The sequence below is a fragment of the Dendropsophus ebraccatus genome, chromosome 5, assembly GCF_027789765.1.
Source record: "Dendropsophus ebraccatus isolate aDenEbr1 chromosome 5, aDenEbr1.pat, whole genome shotgun sequence".
Taxonomy (NCBI): Eukaryota; Metazoa; Chordata; class Amphibia; order Anura; family Hylidae; genus Dendropsophus; species Dendropsophus ebraccatus.
Window position 1 is genome coordinate 143,848,485 of NC_091458.1, and position 26,755 is coordinate 143,875,239.

The following is a 26,755-nucleotide window of genomic DNA, read 5'->3' on the forward strand; positions in this document are numbered from 1 at the left end:
GTTACTCGAAACGAATATATCTCCCAATACTCGAGTGCTCGTTTCGAGTAACGAACCCCATTGAAGTCAATGGGAGACTCAAGCTTTTTTGCAGGAGACTCAAGTTCGGTAGAGGGAAGGTCGAGTGAAAACCTGTCAACCTCAGAAATTGATGGAAATGGACAGGAAACAGCAGGGGCAGCATGTATGCATGCCTCTGAGGCTGCCTAATGGCACCATTATGCCTAATTCTGTGCAACAGCCTGGTTAAAACAGAGGTAGGCATATGGACCACCCAAAAACTCAGCCTGACACAGCATGGCAGTGAGAACACAGGGAACCATTAAAACAGAGGTAGCATGTCATGAACCACCCAAAAATTCAGCCTGACACAGCACGGCGGTGAGGACAGAGTGAACAAGGTAGAAGCGGTAGCCAGTCAGCCTCCCCAAAATTATACCAGACCTAGCATGGCAGTGAGCACACAGAGAACTATTAAAAGTGAGTGAGGAAGCAAGTGAGCCTCCCAAATATTAGGCCAGACACAGCATGGCATTAAGCACACAGAGAACCATTAAAAGTGAGTGAGGAAGCAAGTTAGCCCACCCAAAAATTGGCTAGGCCAGCTGTCAGTCACCACTCACCATCAAGGGTACACTTGATGCCTCTCGACCGGGGGTGGTGAGGCCCCCGGCCACGGCTAGACCAAAAAAACTAAAATAAAACAGCTGGTTGGTTGGCGGGGGCGCAATCGGCGGGCCTCCGGCAACCAGTCCCGCTCCTCCACAGACATAGTATGACGTCAGGCAGTGAGGACACAAAGAACAATACAGTCTTCTTAAGAGGCCCTGGAATTTGAGAACATTGGGAACCATTAAAACAGAGGTAGCATATCATGAATCAGCCAAAAATTCAACCTGACACAGCATGGTGGTGAGGACAGAGTGAGCAAGGTAGAAGCGGTAGCCAGTCAGCCTCCCCAAAATTATGCTAGACACAGCATGGCATTGAACACACAGATCCATTACGAGTGAGGAAGCAAGTGAGCCTCCCAAAAATTAAGCCAGACACAGCATGGCATTGAACACACAGAGAACCATTACAAGTAAGTGAGGAAGCAAGTGAGCCTCCCAAAAATTAGACCAGACACAGCATGGCATTGAGCACACAGAGAACCATTACAAGTGAGTGAGGAAGCAAATGAGCCTCCCCGAAATTAGGCCAGACACTGCAGGGTATTGAACACACAGAGAACCATTACAAGTGAGGGAGGAAGCAAGTGAGCCTACCAAAAATTAGGCCAGACACAGCATGGCAGTAAGGACACAGATAACCACTACAAGTGAGTGAGGAAGCAACTGAATCTCCACAAAATTAGGCCAGACACAGCATGGCAGTGAGGACACAGAGAACCATTACAAGTGAGTGAGGAAGCAACTGAACCTCCACAAAATTAGGCCAGACACTGCAGGGCATTGAGCACACAGAGAACCTTTACAAGTGAGTGAGGAAGCAAGTGAACCCAGCCAAAAATTGGAGTGAGTCCAGGGGCTGGGATATGTAGTCGACATGAACCCGGGTGCTGACGGCTAACTGGCTAGGCCAGATGTCAGTCACCACTCACCATCAAGGGTACACTTGATTCCTCTCGACCGGAGGTGGTGAGGCCCCGGCCACGGCTAGACAAAAAAATAAAATAAAACATCTGGCCGGTTGGCGGGGGCGCGATCGGCGGGAACCCAGCAACCAGTCCCGCTCCTCCGCAGATGTAGTGTGACGTCAGAGCATGGCAGTGAGGACACAGAGAACCATTAGAGGTGATACAGAAGCGATACAGTGTAGTGCCCACTAGTTTAGGGGGGGCTGGACGGTTTAATCTGGTATTGGCGTGAACTATACACACTCTGACACCCCCTTCAAAATCAGCAGTGAAGTTGTATGCAGGATGTACTACAAATCCCAGCAATACAGTGTAGTGCCCACTAGTTTAGGGGGGGCTGGACGGTTCAATCTGGTATTGGCGTGAACTATACACACTCTGACACCCCCTTCAAAATCAGCATTGAAGTAGTTGTATGCAGGATGTACTACAAATCCCAGCAATACAGTGTAGTGCCCACTAGTTTGGGGGGGGGGGGCTGGACGGTTAAATCTGGTATTGGCGTGAACTATACACACTCTGACACCCCCTTCAAAATCAGCATTGAATTAGTTGTATGCAAAATGTACTACAAATCCCAGCAGTACAGTGCAGTGCCCTCTAGTTTAGGGGGGGGCTGGACGGTTCAATCTGGGATTGGCGTGAGCTATACACACTCTGACACCCCCTTCAAAATCAGCACAGCAGTGAAGTTGTATGCAGGATGTACTACAAATCCCAGCAATACCGTGTAGTGCCCACTAGTTTAGGGGGGCTGGACAGTTCAATCTGGTATTGGCGGGAACTATACACACTCTGACACCCCCTTCAAAATCAGCAGTGATGTTGTATGCAGGATGTACTACAAATCCCAGCAATACAGTGTAGTGCCCACTAGTTTAGGGGGGGCTGGACGGTTCAATCTGGTATTGGTGTGTACTATACACACTCTGACACCCCCTTCAAAATCAGCACAGCAGTGAAATTGTATGCAGGATGTACTACAAATCCCAGCAACACAGTGTAATATAGCAGCACCACCAGCCCTAAAATAAAAAGAGTACACTGAGCAGTGCTGCACTTCTTAGGGGTCTGTGTGCAACACCTAATGTCCCCTTTCTGCCAGCAGCCGATCAACACAGTGTGCTGGTGAAATCGTGGTAGCAGCACTGCAAGTCCCAGCCAGCAGTCTGTAATAGAACTATAAAAAAACGATTTTAAGCCCTGAAAAGGGCTGTTTGTTTGTATTTCTAGTATTGCCTGCCTACTGGAACACTAAATCCTACACTGACACTCTCCCTGAGTAGCAGCAGCTCTGTCCCTGATCTCTTACAGCATGCGTCTGAAGCGAGTACTGCCGGCGCCGAGTTTTATATGGCAGGGTCATCTGATCTGGCCAACCAATAGCTGCTATCGACATGTATGGGTCCCACGTGATCACAGGATGTACCAAAGAGTCTCCAGCATGTTTATTGGCTGAGAAATAGCGCCCAAACTTACAGGAAACGGATGATGAGATTTTCTCGAGTATCGCGAGATGCTCGTCCGAGTAACGAGTACCATCAAGTACCCTAATAGTCAATCGAGTACCAAGCTCGGATGAGCACGTTCGCTCATCACTAAAAATGATTGATTATATCATGTTTGAATAATTTCAGATTTCACTTCTTTAATTTTAGTAATATTTCAGTGACTTGTCTAAAGCTACAAGCTGCTATTAACTTAAAACGCAAACATTATGGAGATTTACTTTTTAAGTGTTTTTTTTTTCTCTTCATTCCATAGGTTCATGGACAGAGAGCTGCCTGGGAAGACCCAGTTGAGTGGGTTAGAGACACACTTCCTTGGCCTCTAGCACAACAGGACCAGTCAAAGTTGTTGCATTTACCACAACCCAGTATGGGCACGAGTCTCTTGGCATCACCTCCTAGGGAAAACATTGAGAAGGAATCACCACCAGCCTCCTTGGATTCAGATCCACTGGTATACCTAACACTAAGTTTATAAAGTCACATTGAGGCTTCGCTCACATCTGGCTTTTATGCACTTGGTGAAAATCTTCTTACTTGTGTATTGAACTTAGGGCCCTTTTACACACACCGATATCTGACCAATTTATCTGACAGATTTTTAAGCCGAAGGCAGGAATGGATTTGAGGATAGATCCCAGTCTTTCATTTATGACCTGTTCTCTGTTTATAGTCTGTTCCTGGCTTTGTCTTAAAAATCTGTCAGATAAATTGGTCAGATATGTATGTGTGTGTGTGTGTGTGTGTGTGTGTGTGTAAAAGGACCCTTAAAGGGCTTGTCCCTTAAATTACACATCCATAAATTACATTAAATCTGATTTTCCCTAATATGATTTGGGGGAAGGGGGGGGGGGATAACAGGCAATTTTATAGTAAGACTATTCTTTGCTTTCCATAGCAACCATTTAAAGCTTAGCCTTTAACACTCATGAACTATTGTTAAAATAGAACTCCGGGCAAAATGTATTTTTTAATGTTGTTACTTAAGGAAAGTTAGACAAATTCCTAATATACAATAATTATTGAAAATGCACATATATTTCTATTTCCCACAATGTAGTAGATCAGACAGTCTTCAACTACTTTAACCCCTTCATGTCAGCAATCTGTATATATACGTTCCTATTACACATGCCCCGTGCAGTAGGAATGTATATATATACGTTCCTGACTTGAGGGGGCTTTGTGATGAGAACGGGATCGCTGCAAGTATAGGGATCCCACTCTCATCTGACTGCAGCCCCGGGGGGAATGAGAGTCAGCTGCGATCCCGCAGCTGACCCCCATTAACCCCTTAGTGACTGCCGGAACGGCGGTCACTAATGGGCCGTTGCCGCCGCTATATTTCATCTCCCCCCACCGTGAATCCACGGTGGGGGGAGATGAAATAAGTAAAATCAGACCCCAGATCAGCCACCCTAGTGCCCCGGTATCTAACCCCCCCCCCCCCTCCCCGCGGCGGCCGTCAGATCCAAGATGGCCGCCGCTGTCACTATGAACAGAGTATATCTGTTCACAGTGATCTCGTTGTAAAAATTAATGAAAGCCCCATGCTCTCCGCCACTGGAGGTAGCGGAGAGCATGGGGCAGTCATCGGGACCCCCCTGTGGGGTCCCGGTACAAGCGATCAGCGGTATATACTATATACCGCTGATCGCTTGTGCCATGTGCCGCCGACACTTTTTATCCCCCATGAATGATTGGTGACAGGGGATAAAAAGTGATGTCCCCCCACCCCCCCCAGTCGCCCCCCACCCCCCCCAGTCACCCCCCCCCCTCCCTACCCCATATACTCACCTGATCCTGGAGCTCCTTCCTCCTCGATGTTCTGGCTGGTTATGAAGTGCGCATGCGCTCCACAACCAGCCAGCTCTGAAAATTTAAAGTGACAGAGACCAATTTGGTCTCTGTCACTAAACTATGAATACTGTGATAGAAAATATCACAGTAATCATAGTAATACAGTGAAAATGAATGTATAAAGTACAAAAAGTGACAAACATACAAAAAAAAAACCACACACTTTTTATTATAGTAATAATTGCAGTTTACTCCCAAATTACCCCTAACCCCCCCCAGATTACCCGTAACCACCGCAGGTTGCCCGTAACGCCCCCAGGTTGTCCGTAATCACGTCAGATTGCACGTAACCCCCCAGATTACACGTAACCACCGCACGTTGCGCGTAACCACCGCACGTTGCCCGTAACCACCGCACGTTGCCAGTGACCCCCTCCAGATTGTCCGTAATCACCCGAGATTGCCTGTAACCACCCCAAATTACATGTACCCACCCCAGATCACCTATAAGCACTTCAGTCTATCTGTAACAATTCTAGATTGTCTGTAACCCCTCCAGGTTGCCCGTAACCACCGCAGGTTGCGCATAACCACCCCAGGTTGCCCGTAATCATGCCAGATTACATGTAACCCCCCAGATTGCACGCAACCACCGCAGGATGCGTCATACCACCGCACGTCGCCTCTGACCACCGCACGTCGCCTCTGACCACCGCACCTTGCCTCTGACCACCGCACCGTGCCTCTGACCACCGCACCTTGCCTCTGACCACCGCACCTTGCCTCTGACCACTGCACCTTGCCTCTAAGCACCCCAAATTGCCATTGACCCCCTCCAGATTGCCCGTAACCACGCCAGATTACAGGTACCCACCTCAGATTACCTATTAGCACTTCAGTTTATCCGTAACCACAGCAGGTTGCCTGTAACCACCCCAGATTGTCTGTAACCACCCCAGATTGTCTGTAACCACCCCAGATTGTCCGTAACCACCCCAGATTGTCCGTAACCACCCCAGGTTGTCTGTAACCACCCCAGGTTGCCTGTAACCACCTCAGATTGTCCGTAACCACCCCACGTTGCCCGTAACCACAGCAGGTTGCGTGTAACCACCCTAGATTGTCTGTAACCACAGCAGGTTGTCCGTATCCACCCCACGTTGCCCGTATCCACCCCACGTTGCCTGTAACCACCCCAGGTTGCCGTAACCACAGCAGGTTGCCTGTAACCACCCCAGATTGTCTGTAACCACCCCAGATTGTCCGTAACCACCCCAGATTGTCTGTAACCACCCCGGATTGTCCGTAATCACCCCAAATTACATGTACCCACCCCAGATCACCTATAAGCACTTCAGTCTATCCGTAACAATTCTAGATTGTCTGTAACCCCTCCAGGTTGCCCGTAACCACCGCAGGTTGTGCATAACCACCCCAGGTTGCCCGTAATCATGCCAGATTACATGTAACCCCCCAGATTGCACGCAACCACCGCAGGTTGCGTCATACCACCGCACGTCGCCTCTGACCACCGCACCTTGCCTCTGACCACCGCACCTTGCCTCTAACCACCCCAAATTGCCAGTGACCCCCTCCAGATTGCCCGTAACCACGCCAGATTACAGTTACCCACCTCAGATTACCTATTAGCACTTCAGTTTATCCGTAACCACAGCAGGTTGCCTGTAACCACCCCAGATTGTCTGTAACCACCCCAGATTGTCTGTAACCACTCCAGATTGTCCGTAACCACCCCAGATTGTCCGTAACCACAGCAGATTGTCTGTAACCACCCCAGGTTGCCTGTAACCACCTCAGATTGTCCGTAACCACCCCAGATTGTCTGTAACCACCCCACGTTGCCCGTAACCACAGCAGGTTGCCTGTAACCACCCTAGATTGTCTGTAACCCCAGCAGGTTGTCCGTATCCACCCCACATTGCCCGTATCCACCCCACGTTGCCCGTAACCACCCCAGGTTGCCTCTAACCACCCCAGGTTGCCTGTAACCACCCCAGGTTGCCGTAACCACAGCAGGTTGCCTGTAACCACCCCAGATTGTCTGTAACCACCCCAGATTGTCCGTAACCACCCCAGATTGTCTGTAACCACCCCACATTGCCTCTAACCACAGCAGGTTGCCTGTAACCACCCCAGGTTGTCTATATCCACCCCACATTGCCCGTAACCACCCTAGGTTGCCTCTAACAACCCTAGGTTGCCTCTAACCTCCCCAGGTTGCCGTAACCACAGCAGGTTGCCCGTGACCACCCCATGTTGACCATAACCACCCCAGAATACTCGTAACCACCCCAGATTACCCGTAACCACCCCAGATTACCCGTAACCACCTCAGACTGTCCGTAACCACCCCACATTACCTGTAATCTAATTTTTTTATTTTATTTTAGTAACTGCGCTATTCTAATAACTATTACTAGCTGCGGTTTTGCTCCAGCAAATTGGCGCTCCTTCCCTTCTGAGCCCTGCTGTGTGCCCATACAGTGGTTTATGCCCACATATGGGGTACCGCTGTACTCAGGAGAACCTGCGTTACAGATTTTGGGGTACATTTTTTCTCCTGTTCATTGTGAAATTTAGAAATTTCAAACTAAACCAACATATTATTGGAAAAATTCAAGTTTTTCATTTTTACTGGCCAATTTTGAATACTTTCCTCTAATACCTGTGGGGCCAAAATGCTCATCCTACCCCAAGATGAATTCTTTGAGGGGTGTACCTTCCGAAACAGGGTGACTTTTTGGGGGGGGGTTCAATTCTGTAGACATTACAGGGGCTCTGCAAACGCACCTGGCGCTCAGAAACTTCTTCAGAAAAATCTGCACGGAAAATGCTAATTGGCGCTCCTTCCCTTCTGAGCCCGGCTGTGTGCCCATAGAGGGGTTTATGCCCACATATGGCGTACCGTTCTACTCAGGAGAACCTGCGTTACAGATTTTGGGGTGAATTTTCTCTCCTGTTCCTCGTGAAATTTCAAACTAAAGGAACATATTATTGGAAAAATTCGAGTTTTTCATTTTTACTGTCTACTTTTGAATACTTTCCTCTAATACCTGTGGGATCAAAATGCTCACCACACCCCAAAATGAATTCTTTGAGGAGTGCACTTTCCAAAATGGGGTGACTTATGGCGAGATTTTACTCCGCTGGCACTACAGGGGCACTGCAAACGCAACTGGCGCTCAGAAACTTCTTCAGCAAAATCTGCATTAAAAAAGCTAATTGGCGCTCCTTTCCTTATGAGCCCTGCTGTGTGCCCATACAGTGGTTTATACCGACATATGAGGTACCCTTTTACTCAGGAGAACCTGCGTTACAAATTTTGGGGTCCTTTTTTTTTCTTGTTCCTCGTGAAATTGAGAAATTTCAAACTAAACGAACATATTATTGGAAAAATTTGAGTTTTTCATTTTTACTGTCTAATTTTGAATACTTTCCTCTAACACCAGTGGGGTCAAAATGCTCATCCTACCCCAAGATGAATTCTTTGAGGGGTGTACTTTCCAAAATGGGGTGACTTATGTTTTTTTTTTCTCTCTGCTGACACTACAGGGGCTCTGCAAATGCACCTGGCGCTCAGAAACTTCTTCAGCAAAATCTGCAATGGAAAAGCTAATTGGCGCTCCCTTCCTTCTGAGCCCCGCTGTGTGCCCATACAGTGGTTTACGCCCACATATGGGGTACCGTAGTACTCAAGAGAACCTGCGTTACAAATTTTGGGGTGCTTTTTCTCTCATGTTCCTTTTGAAAATAAGAAACTTTAATTTAAACGTATATATTATTGGAAAATTTTCATTTTTCATTTTTTTTATGGCCTAATGGTGAATATTTTCCTCCAGCCCCTGTAGGGTTAAAATGCTCATTATACCCCTAGATTAATTCTTTAAGGTGTGTAGTTTCCAAAATGGGGTCACTTATGGGGCTTTCCAGTATACAAACCTCCTAAATCAACTTAAAAAAAGAACTGGTCCCTAAAAAAATCAGTTTTGGAAACTTTCACGAAAATGTGGTAATTTGCTGATAAATGTCTAAGCCCCATAACACCCTAAAAAAGTAAAATATGTTTATAAAATGAAGCCAGAATAAAGAGGACATATCGGTAATGTGACTTAGTAACTAATTTATGTGATACGACTTTCTTTTTTTAGAAGCAGAGAATTTCAAAGTTCATAAAATGCAATTTTTTTTAATTTTTCATGATATTTTGATGTTTTTCACAAAAAACACACAAAGTAGTGACCAAATTTTGCCACTAATATAAAGTGCCATATGTGACGAAAAAACAATCTCAGAATCGCTAGCATACGTTAAAGCATCACTGAGCTATAAGCGCATAAAGTGAGACAGGTCAGATTTTGAAAAATGAGCCTGGTCTTTTAGGTGCAAATAGGCTTGGTCTTGAAGGGGTTAAAAAAATGTGACATCACAACTTGGGTGTATGTACCAGAAGTGTCTAGCAGGGGGCGAAGTGTATTTGAAAGTCTATGGAGTGGAATAAGTGCGTTCTCCTTCCCTCCCTCCCCGTGCTGTGCGATCTCCCTCCCTTCCACTCCGTGCTGCCCGAAGCTCTGTGATCTCTCACCACCTTCCCTGTGCTGTGCGATCTCCCTCCCGGCCTGGGCTGGCAGATGCCGTGCAGCGGGGTGAGCGTTCCTTATCTGCCACTCACCCCGTTGAGATTGGACAGCATTGGGAGGGGAGAGATCACAAAGCACCGAGCAGCACGAAACAGGCTGGGAGAGAGATCGCACAGCACGGGGAGAGATAACAAAGCAGCGGGCAGCACAGGGAGCCAGGGGAGAGATCACAAAGGGGGGGTTGAAGGTAAACTCACTGATTCCACTACATAGACTTCTATATATACTGCGCCTCCTGCTGACACTTTTGGTACATACACCCAAGTCGTGACGCCACTTTTTTTTTTTTTTTTAGAGAAAGGAAGACTGCCTGATTTTCTAAATTGAGGGAAATGGCACTATATGTGCATATGTCTAGAGCAATCGTCTAGAGCAATACTGGCAAAACTCATATGTCTAGTTTGAAAAGTAAACCTCTGGATATGACACTGAGCATATGCACTTTTGGTCGACCATGACAAGGCCTATTCTGAGATATGAAAGAGATAGAGAATAGGTAAGAAATAGATACAGGTAAGAGATATATATTAGATACAGCTCAATAAATGTCCCGATAAAGTTCAAAAAATGTGAAGTTTATGCCATAGACTTTTATAGAAGGGTAAGGCAGCACAGTAGGCAAAAACACGCAATACAACATTTCAGCAGCCTCAGGCCACCATTTTCAAGCATACCCAGTGACTAACAACACTCATTTTTATACAGATTATTAAAGCGGCACTATCAGCAGGTTCTTCACAGAGAACCGGCTGATATGCCGCAGTAGCTATGTATGTCCGTAATACATAGCCATTAGTTACACCCCTTTCCTCCTCTGCATTGTTGTTAAAATCGCTAAATGCTCTTATGCAAATTACATGCATAAGAGCATTTAGGGCGTTGCTCTGGGCTGGAGAGCATCGCCACGACCCGCCCCCTCCTGACCCGCCCACTATGCATATTCATAACTGCATAGTTGGCTCTATATAGGACAGCTGCGCAGGGAAGCAGTCCCGTCGGAGACGGGCTGCTTCCTGCACATGCGTGAACCCCCCCGGCCGCCACCGATCCTCCCGGAGGTCCGTCAGGACGTAAGTATAAGATAAACCCGGGGCGGTTCACGCATGTGCGGGAAGCAGCCCGTCTCTGACGGGACTGCTTTCCTGCCAGCCATCCTGTATAGAGCCCACTGTGCAGTTATGAATATGCATAGTGGGCGGGATGGGAGGGGGCGGGCTGAACGGGACACAACGATGCTCTCCGGCCCTGAGCAATGCCCTAAATGCGAGGACAGGGGTGCAACTAATGACTATGTATTACTAACAGAGCATTTTTAAAGTACAATGTAGTTCAATTTGGATACATGATGAAATGAACTCACTAGCATAATTTAAAGGAGTAGAACCATACAGACAACTGCGCAGTTTGTGTTTGACAGGTTGACGTGATTAGTGGTGGTGTGACTGTCAAGCTCTTTACAGTTTATTCATAAAACACAGTCCGGCTATGAGCTACGGCATCCAACTTCAGTTTCAATCCCATGCATGAGCTTTTCCTATTATAGAGTTATGCACAGGTGGTAGATTGGGATATTCCATGGCTTAAAGGGGTACTCCGGGCTGGGGGGCTTTTTTGCCTATGGCCGTGTCCCGGATCGCTCCGGTCCGAGCTGCCCGGCCGCTTCCTGGTTTCTGACGCGGGCTTGAGACGTTTCAAGTCTGCTCAGCCAGTCAGTGGCAGAAGTTGGATCCCGCCTCTGTCACTGACTGGCTGAGCGGACTTGAAACGTCACGTCTCAAGCCCCTGCAGAGACTAGGAAACGGCCGGACAGCGCGGACCGGGAGCGGTGCAATCCGGGACACAGCGTGGAAACTGGGGAGGTAAGGGGACGTCATTGCCCTCATCCACCTCATCCCCGGCCATAGGCAAAAAAGCCCCCCACCCCAGAGTACCCCTTTAACCCCTTAGGGACCAAGCCTATTTGAGCCTTAATGACCAGGCTCATTTTTCAAAATCTGACCTGTCTCACTTTATGCGCTTATAGCTCAGTGATGCTTTAACGTATGCTAGCGATTTTGAGATTGTTTTTTCTTCACATATGGTACTTTATGTTAGTGGCAAAATTTGGTCACTGTCTTGTGTGTTTTTTGTGAAAAACATCAAAATATCATGAAAAATTTAAAAAATTTGCACTTTACGAACTTTGAAATTCTTTGTTTCTAAAAAAAAAAGAAAGTCACATGACAAAAATTAGTTCGTAAGTCACATTATCAATATGTCCTCTTTTTTCTGGCTTCATTTCTTAAACATATTTCACTTTTTTAGGGTGTTACGGGGCTTAGAAATGTATCAGCAAATTATCAAATTTTCATGAAATTTCCAAAACTGATTTTTTTAGGGACCAGTTCTTTTTTAAGTTGATTTAGGAGGTTTGTATAGAATTTTTCCAATAATATGTTTAGTTTGAAATTTCTCAATTTAACGAGGAACAGGGGAGAAAACTCAGCCCAATATATGTAACGCACGTTCTACTGAGTAGAACTGTATCCCAAACGTGGGCATAAACCACTGTATGGGCACACAGCAGGCCTCAGAAGGAAGGGAGCGCCAATTAGCATTTTCAGTGCATGATTTTTCTAAAGAAGTTTCTGAGCGCCAGGTGCGTTTGCAGTGCCCCTGTAATGTCTGCAGAATAGAACCCCCCCAAAGTCACCCCATTTAGGAAAGTACACCCCTCAAAGAATTCATCTTGGGGTGTGGTGAGCATTTTGACCCCACAGGTATTGGAGGAAAGTATTCAAAACTAGACTGTAAAAATGAAAAAAAAATAAAAAAAATTTCAAATAACATGTTTGTTTAGTTTGAAATTTCTCAATTTCACTAGGAACAGGGGAGAAAAAGCACCCCAACATTTGTAACGAAGCTTATCCTCAGTACAATGGTACCCCATATTTGGGCATAAACCACTGTATGGGCACACAGCGGGGCTCAGAAGAGAAGGAGTGTCATTTTAGTTACAGGCAATATGTGGGTGTTTACTGGCTATCTGGGGTGGTAATGGACAATCTCGGGGTGTTTACTGGCTATCTGAGGTTGCGACAGGCAATCTGGTGGGGTTATGGGCAATCTGGGGTGGTTACGAGCAGTCTGTGCCAATCTGGGGTGGTTACGGGCAATCTGGGTTGGTCACGGGTAATCTGGGGTGGTTACGGGCAATCTGGGGGTGTTTACTGGCTATATGGGGTGGTTATGGGCAATCTGGGCGTGTTTACTGGCTATCTGGGGGTGTTCACTGGCTATCTGGGGTGGTGACGGGCAATCTGGTGGTGTTAACTGGCTATCTGGGGTGGCGACGGGCAAACTGGGGTGGCGACGGGCAATCTGGGGTGGCGACGGGCAATCTGGGGAGGTGACGGGCAATCTGGGGAGGCGACGGGCAATCTGGGGAGGCAACAGGCAATCTGGGGAGGGGTCAGGCAATCTGGGAAGGTTGCGAGCAATCTGGGGTGGTTGCGAGCAATCTGGGGTAGTTACAGGCAATTTGGGGTAGCTACGGGCAGTCTGTGGCAATCTGTGGTGGTTACGGGCAATCTGTGGTGGTTATGGCCTGTCTGCGCGGTGATTATGGGCTGTCTGGGATGGTTACGAGCTGTCTGGGATGGTTACGGGCTGTCTGGGATGGTTACGGGCTGTCTGGGATGGTTACGGGCTGTCTGGGATGGTTACGGGCAATCTGGGTGGTTACGGGCAATCTGGGAGGTGACAAGCAATCTGGGGTGGTGATGGGCAATCTGGGGTGGTTACAGGCAATCTGGGGAGGTGATGGGCAATCTGGGGTGGTTACAGGTAATCCGGGGTGGTTACAGGTAATCTGGGGTGGTTACAGGTAATCCGGGGCACATGACTTTGGTGACAGGGGTAAAAAAGTGCCGCCACCATTTGGAACAAGCGATCAGCGGTATATAGTATATACCGCTAATCGCTTGTACTGGGACCACACCGGGTGGTCCCCGATCATTGTCCCATGCTCTCTGCCACCTCTGGTGGTGGAGAGAATGGGGCTTTGATCATTTTTAGGATTCCATCACTGTGAATAGAGTCTGTTCACAGTGATGGCGGTGGCCATCTTGGATCAGATGGCTGCCCAGGGAGGGGAGGGTCAGTGACCAGGTCACTAGGATTAATTCTAGGGACAGGGGGGGGGACATGTTTTCATCTCCTCTCACCGTGAGAAGAGATGAAAGCGTTCAGCTGCGCTGGCAATGCCCGTTACCGGTGGCCGCCGTTATATTGGTGATCGCCGGTGAGGGGACTGGGCGGAATTGACCCCACATTCTGCCCCAACCCCTCAGCTACCTCTGATAGCTGAGAGGAGGGGGCTGCGGGCATTACCAGCGCCACTGCACTATTCTGCTGCGATTTTGTCTGCAGCCCTCCCCATTAACCCCTAGCCGCCGGACATTATACATTACCGGGTCCCCGTTCCCGCTTGCTTCGGGGCTCCCGGTGTCTTCACGGCCCGCCTGGCCAATCAGTGCACTGATTGGTCAAGCAGAACGTGCCGGGAGAGGCCGAAGCAAGCAGGAGCGGGGACCTGGTAATGTATATCTTGCCCGCCCCCCCCCTGCAGCCCCGATCGCCCCCGGGCGCATGATCGCCCCCCGCACCCCGGAGGCTGCGATCGTGCGGCCGGGGGGTGCGGGGGGCGATTGTGTGGCCGGGGGGTGCGATCGTGGGGCTGGGGGCGATCGTGGCTGCGGGGGGCTATGGTACGGCCGGGGGGTTCGGGGGGCGATCATGCGGCCGGGGGGTACGGGGGGCGATCATGCGGCCGGGGGGTGCGGGGGGCGATCATGCGGCCGGGGGCGATCGGGGCTGCAGGGGGGGGCGGGCAGGATATACATTACCAGGTCCCCGCTCCTGCTTGCTTCGGCGGCTCCCGGCACGCTCCGCCCGGCCAATCAGCGACACCGGGAGCCCCGAAGCAAGCAGGAACGGGGACCCGGTAATGTATAATGTCCGGCTGCTAGGGGGTTAATGGGGAGGGCTGCAGACAAAATCGCAGCAGGGATGTACATCCCTGCTGAGAGTTTCTCTGCTAATGAAAGTATAGGGCTGGGATCTGCAGCGAGTCTCCTTGCTGCGTTTTGTGGGTTTGTGCCCTAAAAGAAAAGAAATAGAAAAAAATATTTAGAAAAAAATTATTAGAAAAAAATTATTTAGAAAAAAATTAATTAAATAAATTAATTACTATGGACTTTAGTATAATAGGACTATTAGGATATAAATATGTATATATATATATATATATATATATATATATATATATATATGTTGCATAAATTAATAAAGAATAATAGGTAGTAAATAGATAAATAAATGAATAAATAGGTTGGTATAAATATATAAGATTATTATTGTGAGAAACCAGTATTTAGATAGCCCATAATATTTTATTAGATATTAATTTCGAATGCCTCATTGAGACCACCGGGCGACAGTGTATGGAGTTTATAAATCCAAAACATTTCCCGTCGTTTGAGTGGAAACGATTTTGCGTATTGGGAGGTATATGTTATTTATACATCAAAACTCCGCTTGGTCACAAAAAATTCACTTTTTAAACGATATATTGATGACCTCATCTTCATGGGATGGTACCCTGAACGAGGCGAAAAACTTTGTATCTCACCTGAATGAGAACTTGTGGGGCCTTTTACTTTACAGACAATTACTCCACCTGCAAAGTAAAATACCTAGATGTAATACTCAGCTCCGAAAGTGGAACCATTACTACAAGTACCCACTTCAAGAAAGTCAATAGCAATAGCTATCTGGACTACAAGAGTTCATAGGAAGTGGAAAGATAATATACCTTTTAGTCAGTTCAAAAGAATTAGGAAAAACTGCTCAAAAGATATCGACTTCAAGACCCAAAGCAGAGTACTTAGTAATAGGTTTTCCGCAAAGGGATACCCCAGAAGAGTGATAAATGCAGCATACAATAGAGCCAACAGTCTCACACAAGAAGACTGCTTGAAACCCAGACTCTCAAGAATCACAAGGTAACAATAACAAAAAACATATGGTTTCCTTTATCACTACCTATAACTCCAATTTTAAACTAATAGAAAACATTCTCAATAAACATTGGGGGATTCTTCTAAATGACCCACTTCTAAAAGATGAACTCCCTTTGATGCCAAAATGCATCTACAGAAGAGCAAGAACTCTAAAAAGTCACCTGGTCCCCAGCAAGCTAAGATTTGTAGAAGGAGGAACAAATAGTATTATTTCAAATAAGACCGTAGGTGGATCTGTAAGGAACAATTTCAGTAGTAAAACTACAAAAGAAAAATTCTGTATCAAACAACAGATGACCTGCAGAACCGAATATGTTATATATCTACTTACCTGCCCTTGTGGTCTACAATACATAGGGAGAACCACCATGACTCTAAGAATGAGAATAAATAAGCACAGGCATAATGTTAATACTGGCTTCATGAAACACAGTGTATCAAGACACTCCACACTACATCATCAGAGCAGCTTTAAAGGGTTTCTAGTTTGTCCCATTGACCATATACCTCCCAATACGCAAAATCGTTTCCAAACACTCAAACGACGGGAAATGTTTTGGATTTATAAACTCCATACACTGTCGCCCGGTGGTCTCAATAAGGCATTCGAAATTAATATCTAATAAAATATTAGTATCTAAATATTGGTTTCTCACAATAATAATCTTATATATTTATACCAACCTATTTATTAATTTATTTATTTACTACCATATATATATATATATATATATATATATATATATATATATTGTTAGGAACCGGACAGCAGGACAAGACAAGACAGTGAGCCCTAAGCTCAGCCCCGCCCACTGTCCTCTACCTACTTGCCACTGTCCACCCTAAAATGGTGGCGAGCAACTGGGCGGCAGTCCCTGCACTGGCTAGGTGGAACACAAATACAAAACAGACAGACAAACACTATGAAGAATAGTCCACAATCCGGGTCACAACAGTCGGGCAGAAAAAGTACAAAATCAGGATCAAAAGGCGTAATCAGAAAACAGGCAATATGATCAGGGGCAGGCAGCAAGCAAGGGAGAGACTAAGTCAATAACCAGCAATAAGTGCAGGCGACCCCGCTGTGAAGCGACGCGGTCCCGGGTGCCGCGTGTAGCCTGGTACCGCCGCTATTAGCGGGCACGGTCTGATCGCCGTGCCCGCTAATTAGCTAATCGGAGGCAGCTGTCAAAGTTGACAGCTGCCTCCGATTACCGGAGGCAACCGTTCCCTGATCAAAGTATATATACTAGAAGTCCCCCAGGGGGGCTTCTAGTATATGTGTAAAAAAAAAAGTGTTGTTTATAGTAAAAAGCCCCCTCCCCTAATAAAAATCTGAATCACCCCCCTTTTCCCAGGTTTTAAATAAAAGTAAACAAATAAATAAATAAACATGTTTGGTATCGCCGCGTGCGTAATCGCCCGAACTATTAATTAATCACATTCCTGATCTCGCACGGTAAACGGCGTCAGCGCCAAAAAATCCCAAAGTGCAAAATTGCGCATTTTTGGTCGCATCAAATCCAGAAAAAATGTAATAAAAAGCATTCAAAAAGTCGTATATGCGCAATCAAGGTACCGATAGAAAGAACACATCATGGCGCAAAAAATGACACCTGATACAGCCCCATAGACCCAAGAATAAAAGCGTTATAAGCCTGGGAATGGAGCGATTTTAAGGAACGTATATTTGTTAACAATGGTTTGAATTTTTTATAGGCCATCAGATACAATATAAGTTATACATGTTATATATCGTTTTAATCGTACTGACTTGTTTTACCCCAGGGCGAATGGTGTAAAAACACAGTTCCCCCAAATAAAAGAAATGCGGTTTTTTTTTCAATTTCACCCCACTTTGAATTTTTTTCTGGTTTCGTAGTGTACCAAATGCAAAAATTCAGCCTGTCATTGCAAAGTACAATTAGTGACGCAAAAAATAAGGGCTCATATGGGTTTCTAGGTGGAAAGATGCAAGTGCTATGGCCTTTTAAACACAAGGAGGAAAATCCGAAAACGCAAAAACGAAAATGGGCCCCGTCCTTAAGGGGTTAAGGTCAAAGCCAATTTAAGTTTTTGCAATTTTGCTTTTTCCACTTTATGTTCAAAAAGGCCATAGCACTTGCATTTTTTTTTACCTAAAAACCCATATGAGCCCTTTTTTTGCGAAACCAATTGTACTTTGCAATGGTAGGCATTATTTTTCCATAAAATATGCTGCCAAACCGGAAAAAAATAATTTGCGCTGTCAAATGGAAAAAAAAAGGAATTTGTTTTGATTTCGGGGAGTTTTGCATTTACGCTGTTCGCCCTATGGTAAAACTGACATGTTATGCATGTTCCTCAAGTCGTTACGATTACAACGATTAGAGATGAGCGAACCTCGAGCATGCTCGAGTCGACCCGGACCCGAACGTGGAGCATTTGATTAGCGGTGGCTGCCGAAGTTGGATAAAGCCTGACGGCTATGTGGAAAACATGGATATAGTCATCGGCTGTATCCATGTTTTTCAGACAACCTTAGAGCTTTATCCAAGTTCAGCAGCCATCGCTAATCAAATGCCGAACTATCGGGTTCGGATCGACTGGAACCCGAGCCGGGTTTGCTCATCTCTAACAACGATATGTAACATGTATAACTTTTATATTATCTGATGGCTTTTAAAAAATTCAAACCATTGTTAACAAATATATGTTCCTTAAAATCGGTCCATTTCCATGCCTATAACGCTTTTATCCTTTGGTCTATGGGGCTGTGTGAGGTGTCATTTTTTGCGCCATGATCTTTACTTTCAATCGGTACCCAGTTTGCGCATATGCAACTTTTTGATCACTTTTTATTAAATTTTTTCTGGATTTGATGCGACCAAAAATGCGCAATTTTGCACTTTGGAATTTTTTTGCGCCGACGCCGTTTACCGTGTGAGATCAGGAATGTGATTAATTAATAGTTCTTATAGTATTTATAAAATGGGAAAAGGGGGGTGATTAGGACTTTTATTAGGGGAGGGGATTTTTTATTAATAAAAACACTTTTTTACTTTTATTTTTACATCAACTAGAAGTCCCTCTGGGGGACTTGTATATACATAGCACTGATCTCTCATAGAGATCAATGCTGTGTATATACACAGCAAAGATCCATTAAATCAGTGATAGATTGCTATGGCCTGCTGCAGGCCACAGTAATCTATTGCCAAAACGGGATCAGCGTCATTGCGACGCTGAGGCCCGGCACGGGCAGAAGACCGGATCTCCCCCCCCGCGATCGCATGGGGGGGGCAGATCCCAGCAGTAGCCAACATTGAGGCAACGGCAGGCACAGCAGTAGTCAACCTAGATGCCAGTCAAGGCCCAGCAGTAGTCAATCTAGAACCTAGATGCCAGTCAAGGCCCAGCAGTAGCCAACATTCAGGCAAGGGCAGGCACAGCAGTAGTCAGTCAACCTAGATGCCAGTCAAAGCCCAGCAGTAGCCAACATTGAGACAAGGGCAGGCACAGCAGTAGTCAACCTAGATGCCAGTCAAGGCCCAGCAGTAGCCAACATTGAGGCAAGGGCAGGCACAGCAGTAGTCAGCCTAGATGCCAGGGCAAGGCTGAGCAGTAGCTAACATTGAGGCAAGGGCAGGCACAGCAGTAGTCAACCTAGATGCCAGTTAAGGCCCAGCAGTAGCCAACATGGAGCCAAGGGCAGGAGCAACAGTAGCCAACATGGAGGCCAGGCAGGAACAGCAGTAGCCAACAAGGAAGCCAGTACAGGAGCAGCAGTAGCCAACATGGAGGCCAGGCAGGAGCAACGGTAGCCAACAGGGAGGCCGGGGCAAGAGCAGCAGTAGCCAACATGGAGGCCAGGCAGGAGCAACAGTAGCCAACAGGGAGGACAGGAGCAGCAGTAGCCAACATGGAGGCCAGGCAGGAGCAACAGTAGCCAACAGAGAGGCCAGGGCAGGAGCGGCAGTAGCCAAGATGTCAAGGTGATAAGTCTATTTTTAGTGCAATGTTTCTCTATAATCATAATCTATAATCAATACCGACCCTGACAGTCCCCCCTAGAAACATTGAAAATGACCTTAAGCATTTAATGATTATGTTAGACAATTAAAACAATTGAAGAACTTCTTATTAGCTGATAACTGAATTGATAAATTTATCCTTATTCTGTCCCTGTTCGGGCGCCATTGTCAAGGTGATGAGTCTATTTTTAGTCACCTTGCATCAATTACCTGTATCTGTTCTAATTAACTAGCCTGTGCCCGCATAGCCCGTATTAGAAGCCCCAATACAGAACACATGGAGACAGGGCACAGATATGTGCACACAACTTCTGCCTTTTTAGAAGAGTTTCACTTTCTTTTTATATGAGATGACAAATGTGTCACACGAGTATATTTGACAAAATATGATTGGATACATTTGATCTCTGGCCATATATGGTATATTATAAGTGCGCAACAAACGGTTATATTATTGTATTGATATGGTATATAGCTATTTCAGGAGCTTGTTTGCCAAGCAATTGGCAAGCTGTCAAGATTCTTTTTGTCATCCAGAAGGAGGAAGTCCTGGAGGTCTTGTGGTTTTAGCATGAGCTGGTGCTGCTGTCTGGAGTTAAAACATATCTGAATTAACTATTAAGATTCATAACAAATTGAAATGTTTCTCTATAATCATAATCTATAATCAATACCGACCCTGACAAACATAGAGGCCAGGGCAGGAGCGGCAGTAGTCAACATGGAGGCCAGTCAAGGCCCAGCAGTAGTCTATATGGAGGCCAAGGCAGGAGCAGCAGGAGCCAACAGGGAGGCCAGGCAGGAGCAACAATAGCCAACAGGGAGGCCAGGACAGGAGCGGCAGTAGCCAACATGTAGGCCAGGGCAGGAGCAGAAGTAGTCAACATGGAGGCCAGTGAAGGCCCAGCAGTAGCCTATATGGAGGCCAGGGCAGGAGCGTCAGGAGCCAACATGGAGGCCAGTGCAGGAGCAGAAGTAGTCAACATGGAGGCCAGTGAAGGCCCAGAAGTAGCCTATATGGAGGCCAGGGCAGGAGCGGCAGTAGCCAACATGGAGGCCAGGGCAGGAGCGGCAGTAGCCAACATGGAGGCCAGGGCGGGAGTAGCAGTTTTAATGGGGTGACATGAGCAGCGGAAGCAAAATAATGAGGTCCATGGACAGGCGAGAGGTAGCAGGGCGGCAGCAGCAGCAGGAATGGTGGAATGACCAGTACGGTCTATTTCACATATAGGCCATAATAGAAGCAGAAAAGGTCCTACATCTTGGTGACAACACGAACAAATCCTACTCTGTGGTAGCAGGAGCAGGTGTCACAAAGTCCTTATCTATCCATGTGGCGTTCATTTTGATGAAAGTCAGACGCTCCACACTATCACAGGACAATCTGGTTATCCTGGCACTGACAATATGACCTGCTGCTCTGAAAACTCACTCGGATGACACACTGCTGGCCGGACAGGAGAGTATGACGAATCCTTTGCAAGCGTGGGTCGGCGCGAAAGCATATCAACATGCGCTTAGCCATTTTCACCAGGGAGTGGGAAGGAGTCCCCGCATCCACATCATACTGAGAGCGACTTGAATGGCTGGAATGGTTACACAGCTTTCGAGCCATTGACAGCACAGTCTGTAAATGGGATGGAGACTTTAGAAAGTGTGTAACTATTAGGTTTAAAACATGTGCCATACACGGGGCGTGCCTCATACCTCCACGACGCAGCGCAGAGAGAATGTTGCTCCCATTGTCACTCACCACCATCCCAACCTTAAGATGGTGTTGAGTCAGCCACGAGAGGATTTCCGTCTCGAGCAGGCGGTGCAGCTCTTCCCCTGTGTGTCTCCTTTCACCCAGGCAGGCTAGATGCAGCACAGCGTGACACCTCCGTGCTACACCCAAGTGGTACAAGGGAGGAACACTGGCGGTTGAGGAGGTTTTGGACCTACTGGAGGAGGTGGAGGAGGACCGCGACACAGGAACCCTGCTGTGGCAACGGGGTGGTGTCATCGCCCTTACCTGGCCAAGTTGCTTGGGGTCCGCCGGCCATATTACATTTACCCACTGAGCAAGTAATGGGAATATACTGCCCTTGCCCGTAATTACAGCTCCAGATGTCTGTGGTTAAATGTACATGTCTGCTTACTGAATGGCTCAGCGAGTCAGCAACCTTTCCGTGAACATAGCTATACATGGCCGGGATAGCTGTGTTAGAAAAGTAGTGTCGACTCGGCACCTTTCACCGTGGCTCCGCACATGCCGAGTCGACAACTTTAAACGGCAGAGCCTGGAGCACCAGCAACTTGGTCAGGTGGGCGTTCAGCTTGACTGCTGCGGGATTGCTGGGTGCATATGTCTGCCTCCGGTATAGGGACTCCATGATGACAAGCTGCCTACTGCTAGCAATACAGGGGCCACCAGCCGAAGAAGGAAGTGAAGCCACACTCCCTTCCACAGAGGAGGTCTGACACTGTGAAAGGCCCCCCTGACTACTGCTGCTTCCTGCTGCTGTTGACCGCGGCTTTGCCTGGGCCTGCTGTGACCCACTATCACCCCGTTTCTCCCAGGCGGAAAGGTGGTGGCGCTTCATATGGGCCTGGTGCCAGGATGGCAACTCTTGCCTCTTTTAATGCGCCTGTCGCACAGGCGACAGATCACCACATAGGTATCCTCTGGGCACTTTTTAAAAAACTGCCACACAGGCGAGGTGTAGAGTCTAGTACCGACAGGCTGCAAGGATGGGCGGGCGCTGCCGATACTAGGACTGCTGCCTTTCTGCTTTTTAGTTGTGGCGAGCCTGCTGACAGATGGATTCCCGGTTGACAAATCCGTCGAATAAGCCAAATCTTGCTGTGGATCCAATGTAACATCGGATGTAGGAGAGCAGTAGGCAGTAGACGAGAGATGGCTGGGCAGGAGCCTGATGAGGATGATAGCATCATTCTGGAACAGGATGATGCTATCATCCTCATCAGGTTCCTGCCCAGCCCTCTCTTGTCTACTGCTCTCCTGCCAGGCCTAACATGGGCCTGCTCTGATATCGCCTCCGACACAGCTATGCCCTGCACTTGATTGTCCCCTATCTCTTCCCCCACATGCTCATCCTCATCAAAGAGCAGTTCGCTGCTCATAGACGGCAGCAGTTCCCTTGCAGGCGGCGGGTCAAAAGTTAGCGGGATGTTACTGAGGATGTCAGATGGAGGATGTGGGGGAATTGCTGCATGCCGGTGCCAAGTCAGGGTCGTGTCCGAGGCACAGATATCTGGCTGGCTGTCTCACTCCTTGTGGACGTCGAAGTGTGAGCCAGCCACTCCAGGACTGTGGAATTAGACGTGTTGACATGACCCTGGTGTGACAAGGGAAGCTCAGGGCTGCCACTGGACCCTCTTCCTGCGCTACTTCCTCTTATGCCCCTTGAGCCAGACTCTCTGCCCTGCCCTCTGCCTGAAACGCTTTGTGAGGTTTCTTGCTGCCGCTGTGCCATGACGTTATATTCAAATTATGATTTCTACACTTGGTAGATGAGAACAGTATTTTCTGTAATATATAGGACTTGTGTGTGTATATATATATATATATATATATATATATATATATACACACTCACCGGCCCCTTTATTAGGTACACCATGCTAGTAACGGGATGGACCCCCTTTTGCCTTCAGAACTGCCTCAATTCTTCGTGGCATAGATACAACAAGGTGCTGGAAGCATTCCTCAGAGATTTTGGTCCATATTGACATGATGGCATCACACAGTTGCCGCAGATTTGTCAGCTGCACATCCATGATGCGAATCTCCCGTTCCACCACATCCCAAAGATGCTCTATTGGATTGAGATCTGGTGACTGTGGAGTGAACTCATTGTCATGTTCAAGAAACCAGTCTGAGATGATTCTAGCTTTATGACATGGCGCATTATCCTGCTGAAAGTAGCCATCAGATGTTGGGTACATTGTGGTCATAAAGGGATGGTGTAACGCCTGGAGTAGTGGATCCACTGGACCGTCACCAGCGATGGCACTAACCTCACCAGGGAGCGGAGTCTAAGGGGCCGCTGGTTTTCACCAGAGCCCGCCGCAAGGCGGGATGGACTTGCTGCGGCAGGCGACCCCCAGGTTGCTACCCCTGGCTTGGTTGCTAGTGACGGCAGGCGAGGCGTGGCAGGAGCAGTAGGCGGGGGATGGTGCTGGAAGAGGTCTGTAGGCGTAACCGCAGGTGACAGGCTGAACACAGGAGCAGTGGTGTGACAGGGGAGCAGGAACCAGGAACAAGGACTAGGGACCAGGTAGCGGATAGGAATCAGGAACAACGGGAAGGCAGCGGGCAAGGGCTAGGGACAAGGACTGGAGACAGGAACAAGGAACAGGGACTAAGGTCAGGAACAACAGGGGGCTGGGCCAATCGCTATGGGAAGCATGTAGAGGCTCCAACACGAGGGACAGGGCATGCTGGGATTTATAGGAAGTGATTGGTGCAACTAACCAATTAGGGGCGGACTGGCCCTTTAAATCTGAGACAGCCGGCGCGCGCGCCCTAGAAGGCGGGGACGCGCGCGCCGGCCGGCACAGACGGAGACAGGAGCAGAGGAGAAGTGAGGCGCCCCCGGATGTTTCTCTCCTGAATAAATCATTTGTGAAGTTTATATGGGCCTCCAAGAGGCCGCGCATTTCTAGAGCCAAGCTTTCATTGCCAAAAGACAAGGGAGGACTTGGCTTTCCAGATGTGAGACTCTATAACCTTGCATGCCTCCTAAGGCACGGTATAGACTGGCTGCGGGGATCCAGCTGTTGCTCAAACTTTAACCTTGAGTCGCATCTGGCTAGCCCCTGGTCTTTAAGCAGTCTCTTGCATACCCGATTTGGGGCTTTACCTAGGGAAGTCAAATTGAGCTTGCTGCTGAAGGATACAGTGAAGGCATGGCATCATGGCCGCAAGTTCTTGGGGTTGCCCTTTCTACTGAGTGGGTACATGGACTTATGGCATCACCCGGAGTTTCCTCAAGGGAGACAGAACTCTATGTTTAGGGCTTGGAGGGAGGGGGGTATAACTAAGGCCCTCGACATTATTAAGATCCCAGAGGGAAGATACCTCTCCTTCCAGGAGATTATTGATACCTATGGTTTGCCTTCTAGTCACTTCTTAGCCTACCAACAACTTATTGGCTTTCTTTCCTCTCGACTGAGGGACCTCCGAAGGGAGGTAACCTCCAATCCACTCACGATATACCTACAAACCAGGGTGGATAAAAATCAATGATTTTTTTAAAAAAATCAAAAAAATCGGATTTTTTTGATTTAAATCGGATTTTTTTGATTTAAATCGGATTTTTTTCAATAAACTGCTTTTTGAGGAAAATATTTTACCATCCAAAGGTTCTTCCATCATGAGATAAAGCTGAGTTGTTTAACTCAGTAGAATAAAGGCTGTATATGTTCTCAAATGTTACAACACAGAGTTGAGATTGTTCTACAAACCTATGAATACAGAATCATCCCCTTCAGTACCAAGTCCAAGAAGTTAGACAATATGTTTCTGATTGTTTGGACTATTTTTTTTTTTTTTTGTTTAGCCAAATTAGTTAACATGGATGTTTGTTTAAGCAAATAACGTATGCTGTAATGTTGTTATTGTTTCAGTTGAATAAATCCATTTAAATTGTTATTAAGTTCAGGATTATTTTTCTCCTTCCTAAGTACAACAGAACAGTGGTGTCCAAATATGAATGATTAACCCATTAAACTGGGGAGAAAAAAGTAATATAAAAAGTGATTCTAAAAATCTTCATCTACTTGCATGTTAAAGTAGCAAGAACTAGTTTAGGTAGAAACTTTGATTTAAATCACTGATTTAAATCAAGCCTTCCGGACTAGTGATTTAAATCGTGATTTAAATCGTGATTTAAATCAGTTTGATTTAAAACAAATCCACCCTGCTACAAACTTCAACTCCGATTCACTCATTAGCTTACTTACACATCACTCTGCGGGAGGCCGCTCTACCGTGTGTTCTCCCCTCTCTTTTTCAATACTGGGCGACCAAGCTTCCACTCCCAGACTTGCCAACGCGAATCCTTGAGGGGTGGGCCGTAGTTCGGAAGGCTGTTATTAATGAATGCTGGAGAGAGTCCCAATATAGGATTCTCCACCATGCCACTTATGGATTTACTTTCCCTAGGACTCCGGATCACCCTGACCGGATAACGGCCTGTCCGAACTGTGGGGAACCCAAAACGGATTTGTATCATGGCCTATACGTGTGCTCACGTGTTTCCTCTTTTTGGAGTGCCCTGGTCATTCTGTTTAGAGAGAAACTTCATTTGACCATTCCTGTAGATGCCCACCTTATGATTTTGCACATTCCTCCCGAAGGGGTCCGGATTCCCTTACTAGTACATGCATTTCTGTTGATAGCCAAGCGGTGTCTTTTGTCTCGATGGCTTGTGGCAGATATGCCCACGATGGATCATGTAATCCAACAAATGAAACATTACTTGTCTATGGAACAGTTGGAGGCAGAACCTTCCAGAGAGAAGAGGGCCAAGCCCCTCTTCAAAAAATGGAAAAAATTCATACTTGCCTTTTTAGATCCTCTAGAGATTCAGACTGTAGTACAACCATTCAAAAACACTGGGTGGTACTTAGAGGCTGATGTTGCTGGTACCCTGGGACGTCTACGTCTACCGGATAATAGGGCCACACGGCCATGAGTAGCCACTGTAGTTGGTTCTGTGGACTTCTGGGGTTAGAAAATGGCCTGATCTGCAAGCGAAGGGGGGGGGGGGGGGGGGAGAGGGGAGGGTGTGGGGGGGAGAGGGGGGTTGTTTCCGGGTTAAAAAGACATGTTACTATCTACTGTTTGCTTACTCTGATATATCTTCTGCGAGTTGTAACATGTGAAAAATTTTAATAAACATATGTTTGAAAAGAAAAAAAAAAAAAAAAAGTGAGGCGCCCCCAGGGGCCGAACTAGCAGCAGCGCCGGGTCCCTGCACAAGGACCCCGGCGGCTGCATGGGGCAGGAGGAGGTCGCGGCGGCCCGGAACACGGGACGCCGCCGCGGCCGTGACAGATGGACATG

At 47.2% G+C, this 26,755-nt stretch overlaps 1 protein-coding gene across 4 annotated transcripts in view; it reads left to right on the forward strand.

Annotated features, from left to right (window-relative positions):
* Positions 1 to 26,755, forward strand: part of NAV1 (neuron navigator 1) — a 300,773-nt gene that overhangs the window by 261,181 nt on the left and 12,837 nt on the right. For all 4 annotated transcript variants that reach the window (XM_069971515.1, XM_069971517.1, XM_069971516.1 and 1 more), the window contains exon 29: positions 3,404 to 3,601. In XM_069971515.1, the coding sequence (XP_069827616.1) occupies positions 3,404 to 3,601 (198 nt within the window). The remainder of the gene's footprint in view (positions 1 to 3,403; positions 3,602 to 26,755) is intronic.